We start from the raw sequence: 5,232 nt of genomic DNA, 5'->3' as shown, positions 1-5,232 counted from the left end.
TATATGAAATGTCACAAATTTAGTGAGTACAGCCAAAGTGTAACATTCCCTAAGAATTTCATGTTTAGCGCATAACAATAAAAAAGTAAAATTATGTTGTTTATGTAAAATGATTATGTTACCTCGAGTATATAGTCTTACTGTAATTAATCACTTATTTTCTTTTATGTGTACAATAACTTCTTTTTTAATTTCATATTTTTATATAAAATATACAGAAAACACATGTATTCTAAAGTAAAAACTGTTTGTCAATTATAAAGAATTATTTAAAATTTAATTAAGTACAAGTTATCATCGGTGTACATACAGAGTAATTTACCCACCGTTCAAGTGCTTATGTGCCAACGTCGAGATAATATCTCTCCGTTTCTTGTAGAAACGCCTTAATCTCATGTAATGTTGCATCAGGCCTTCGTAACCCCAGACCTTAAATAGCTTGTACATTATCACCTAAAAAGTTAAATCAACCATTTTTAACTTTTTTCTGACGATAAAATGGTTAATTATTTTACATTTTTTTAAGATTTTGATAAGAACAGACACGCGCCACTGTCGGTTTAATTTATGGACAATAATGATTAAGCAAGGCATGCGTCGACGTTTCGCGATATTTCATCATTCAAGATATTTACAGTTATCACCCTTTTTTGTACGTACATATAAAAAGTATAATAAAGAGTATGATAAATGCATTCTTTCTTTCCACATTGTGTTTAAATACAAATCATTCAAACGTTCGTATCGCAACACATTCAACGAGTTTTGCTAATAAATATGTTCAACATTAATAAAGGCTTATTAGTCTTTTATACCAGTTTGAGTTTAAATAATTCATGAATATTTATAATCTTCCGATGTGTCGATTGAAATTATGTGCATGCCATGTATAGATAAGTGTTCTCTATTGAGACGATATTTACCGGCGATAGGGAAAAGTAAGGGTAGCAAAGGGTCAACAAAGGGACTTGCGAAGGATAAGGGTGTTTCTACCAACCTGCGATAAAGTAGGAGCATGGAGATGACTGCTCTGCAAATGAAGCTCTACGCAGGCTATCAACGGAGCTGCGGCAGTCATAAAGCCTATTCTAATGCCACTGCTGATCACTTTCGAGAATGAGTCCAATCTAATTACTCGACCTTCCGTATCGAGCGATAAGAAAGACTTAGGCTCTTCCTGAGAAAGGATATAACTTTTATTTTAAGTCACATTCTTTTTTTAATTTTTTACAATGAAGAAAATCTCTTTTATAGTTATATTTATTTTAATTTTATAAATGTTATATAAATATATATATTTATAATTCTATAAATATCTAATTTTGCATAATATATCAGTTATATTATAAATTCAAATATAGATTGCGTTTTATCTCAAATGTTGATGAAGAATGTGAATCATGAAAGATATTTATGATATGCGAATTCGTTGATATTACTACGGGCATGAATTTTTAATAATATCTTTAATAATTTGCCGTTCGTGATTGCATCAAATAGCACAGTGCTTAATGTATATTGTAATTAACAGATATCTTTATTTGTTTCGAATGTATTGCTACTGCATTTCATCATATTTTCAACAGCTTTAAAAGATATAAAATTTAATGTTATCGCGCGGACCATTCACAAAATTTAATTTACATTTATGTAAAATTATGCCAAAATTACGTTAAAGATACGTCATACAGTAAACTTATCTAATTTGCACTGTAATTTGCGGGTCCGTTTATAAAATATTATGGCGTTTTGTAAAGTTCCATTTTTTAAATAATTTTCAGTAATAATTATTTGTGTAGTAAATATTAACGCATGTACATTTATATGTCTATTAATACGTCTATTAACATACATTCATATTTATGCGCTCGGCTTAATATTTTTAAATAACTATTATGTAACACGTTTGTTTGTCGACATGAAAATTACTCACCTTGTCAAAATGCATGAAATGATAAGGATCGTCGTCGAGAAGTAAGAAATTGTACTTGCAGGCTATCCTATAGATTTCCTTTCGTCTTTCTAGCGGTATGATGATACCGGTAGGATTCGTGCCTGTAGCATTTATATACATTAGCTTCGGCATTTTTCCACCGGAAAGCTCTCGATTTCTCAAGATTTCCCGTAATATTTCCGGAATGGGACCGTCGTCGTCTTGCGGAATCATTATGAGCTCCGCTTTGTGAGGTGATATCTATGAAATCAATGACATTCTCGTATTACAGTAGTAAAGAAAATTTGAAATAAATGCTTATTAGCATTTTAATATAACTTGAGAGGATAAAAATTTCTTTTTAGAATTTTTTATAATTTTTCGGAAATTTTATATAAATTTAAAAATTTTGCAAAATTTCTGAATTTTATAATTTTTTTGTTTATTATATAATGTTTATTATATAAATTGGAACACTTGTCAGAAGTGCTAAGAAAATCTACACACATCTTTTCTAGAATTCTTTGTATGTATCGATTTGCAAAAGATTGTATAAATTTTGAAATAATCTAAGGTTTCTAAGATTTCTCATCTTATAATTTTTAATGAAATGTTAAAAAATCTTATAATCTTAAAAGTTTAAGAAATTTTTTTCAGAAATATAAAGAAAACTTTTTAAATCTTATATTTCTCAGAATTTGTGTATATGTATAAAAAAAAATTTAAGAAAAGATGTAGACTTTTTCGATATTTCTGAAAAGATTTCCAATTTAAAATTTTAAGAAAAATTTTCACCAGGGAAAGAAGTTGTCTTTAAAAAAGAAATTAGATTAAATTTAACTTAGATCTAATATATTTACGCCCATTTCTACCAATCAAAGATTAACTTTAATCTTGGTTTAACTTACGGTTTTTTCTATGTCTAGTTTTAAGAATTAGAAGACGATAAAATGTAGGTTTAACTGAGATTAAAGTTATTCTATTGTTATGAGAAAAGGGCATTTTGGCGTTAGTATACAATTCAATTCATTATTGTATTGTTGTGTACAATTACACATCTTTAATACAAATATAAGAAATATTTTCATTTCATTTTATTTCTTAATGTTGCACAATATCAAAAAATAAAAAAAATTACATTATAAAATTTACGATAAGAGTCTATTACTACTATCGTGTTTAAATTATTATTTATATCGTATATTTTTTAGTTAAAAAGACTAAAACAATACGGTGAATATATCCTACGGGATTCTTCTCAAATTTCTTTCTTTAATGAGAATATATCTATATTTACTAACCACAACTTCGACGCCAGGATAGAAGGGGTTGGGGACCAAAATCGGATCACCAGTGCCGATTATAGCCTCCAGAGCTTTACTAAGCCCATCCTGAGACCCCGAAACGACGACTATGTCGCGGCTCTCCCATAAGGGTGGCGCGTGTGCCCTTCTCTGGAATTCCCTCAGGGCCTGAAACCAATTTGTCCGACATTGTTAGACACATTGTAGCCGATTCCCTTATCTCGGGAACGAAAGATTCCAGATATAACGACAAGGTTGATTTTGTCACACGCATATAATGTGCAACATAATTACAACGGCGTTAAATTTAATAGCTTATTTTCAAAATCTTTTTATTTTTCTGCCTTCTTTTATCATTATCTTCGCTATATTCATCACATTTCAGTTTCTTCTATTTCTCTTTTAATCAACAAATTAAAAGCTGATATAAAATTGGACATTATATATGAGCATCACTATTGTATTACTATCTCTAAAATTTCTATACGGGACAGTTTTGAAAAAAATCTAAATAATGAAAAATAATTTCTACCTGCAGAAGAGGAGGGTAACCTTGCGTAGGTATATACTGAAGAGCAGCAGCTAACTCGTCATCGTCGAGAGTGAAAGACGAACCATCGCAGAGTTTAACTGAAATTTCTGTAAATGGGAACGTTTCTTCATTGGGCATTCCCTCTGCTAAAGAGACGGTGCTTTTCGGCGCAGAGTATGCTATTTTAGCTAAAACAGATTGAAATGATCATTGCTGTCGATCATCCGAATGGTATAATAATATTATGTTTATCAATGCAGAACATTAGCAATATTAACATTCCATCATTAACCGTAATCCTCATAAACATTATAAAGTTAACTCATCAATTTATTACAAAAAAATTTTTTATCTTAGTAATTTTATTGATCCATCATAAAAGAAAAAGTTTGCAATTATTGTTAATTAAATATAAGTTAAATCGTTTTCTGATTTATTTCTTTGTTCATTATTAATTATTATCAAAAGATTACAAGAAGTTATAAGAGTTATAAAAGCCAACACTGGATGTTTATATGTATATATGAATTTTTTATTGAATATAAATTAAAAAACAATTATAGCTGTATCTACTTTTAATTTATATTTAATAAAAGTTATATATATATAGATAGATAGATAGATAGATAAATATCCAGTGTTGATTCTTAATCATAACTCTCTTATTGTAATTCTCTCATTTAAATTATTTAAAGTCTAATTTTATTTTCTTTTATTAATTGTTATGTTATGTTATGATCTTCAAGACAATAGAGAAAAAAGCTTGCTGCTTACTTAGCTCCCGCGTCGTGGCGGGTCTCCTATGTTTGGCGACATCCGTCATGAAATAAGAATAATCCATTTCTCTGCACTAATGTGTATGTATATTCGTTCGATAAAATCTCTGATAAATCAGCCGCCGAATTCTTATTGATCACATGTGAGGTCAGATATATTGTTGATTATTTTTCTACACACAATCACAGTTGACACAGTATTATTAACAGATTGATCGTTATTGATTGTCAGTGGTATCTCAACTGTAATTTGAAAAATGTAAATAAACGCTCCGTTCGTAATTCTCTTCTTTACTTTATATTATACGTTTCCTGAAAGATAAACACTTGAATTAGATAAACTTGTCAAGAGACACTTTCTAAAGTGAAGCTCCGGTTACTCCCGTCAATACTGACGGCGCGCTCGGCTATGCCTGCTTTTATATTTAGCGATAACGTTGGTTGCGTCAGAAAATATTTCTTATGTACAAAAAAAAAATACGACTTACATATAGAATACACCTAACTAAATAGTTCCTGATTATGCTTATCGATTCGATATTGCGACTTGTCGTGGCTACACTGCTACTGATCGGAGATGTAGGTTATATCGTATTGGAACGTATCAATAAGTATATATCGGAAATACTTCAATCGCATACAAGGATTTATAAATATATGTAATGTAAATAAAAATGATTAAGGAAA

At 29.6% G+C, this 5,232-nt stretch overlaps 1 protein-coding gene across 2 annotated transcripts in view; it reads right to left on the bottom strand.

The window, feature by feature from the left end:
* The window catches only part of LOC108747475 (kynurenine/alpha-aminoadipate aminotransferase, mitochondrial-like), a 7,407-nt gene extending 2,488 nt beyond the window's left edge, over positions 1 to 4,919 (bottom strand). Inside the window, exons 1-7 of one of the 2 annotated variants that reach the window (XM_018484984.1) lie at positions 4,873 to 4,910; positions 4,544 to 4,788; positions 3,770 to 3,957; positions 3,235 to 3,405; positions 1,934 to 2,194; positions 998 to 1,177; positions 327 to 453 (exon numbers count right to left, since the gene is read on the bottom strand). In XM_018484984.1, coding sequence (XP_018340486.1) covers positions 327 to 453; positions 998 to 1,177; positions 1,934 to 2,194; positions 3,235 to 3,405; positions 3,770 to 3,957; positions 4,544 to 4,610 — 994 coding nt within the window. In that variant the 5' untranslated portion in view covers positions 4,611 to 4,788; positions 4,873 to 4,910. Of the gene's footprint in view, positions 1 to 326; positions 454 to 997; positions 1,178 to 1,933; positions 2,195 to 3,234; positions 3,406 to 3,769; positions 3,958 to 4,543 lie in introns of both variants that reach the window. The other variant, XM_018484974.1, reaches the window with a different exon arrangement.
* Positions 4,920 to 5,232: the final 313 nt, after the last annotated feature.

The sequence above is a fragment of the Trachymyrmex septentrionalis genome, unplaced genomic scaffold (assembly GCF_001594115.1).
Source record: "Trachymyrmex septentrionalis isolate Tsep2-gDNA-1 unplaced genomic scaffold, Tsep1.0 scaffold108, whole genome shotgun sequence".
NCBI classification, from domain to species: Eukaryota; Metazoa; Arthropoda; class Insecta; order Hymenoptera; family Formicidae; genus Trachymyrmex; species Trachymyrmex septentrionalis.
The sequence above is the reverse complement of the archived record's forward strand: the minus strand, read 5'-3'. Positions and strand labels throughout refer to the sequence as shown.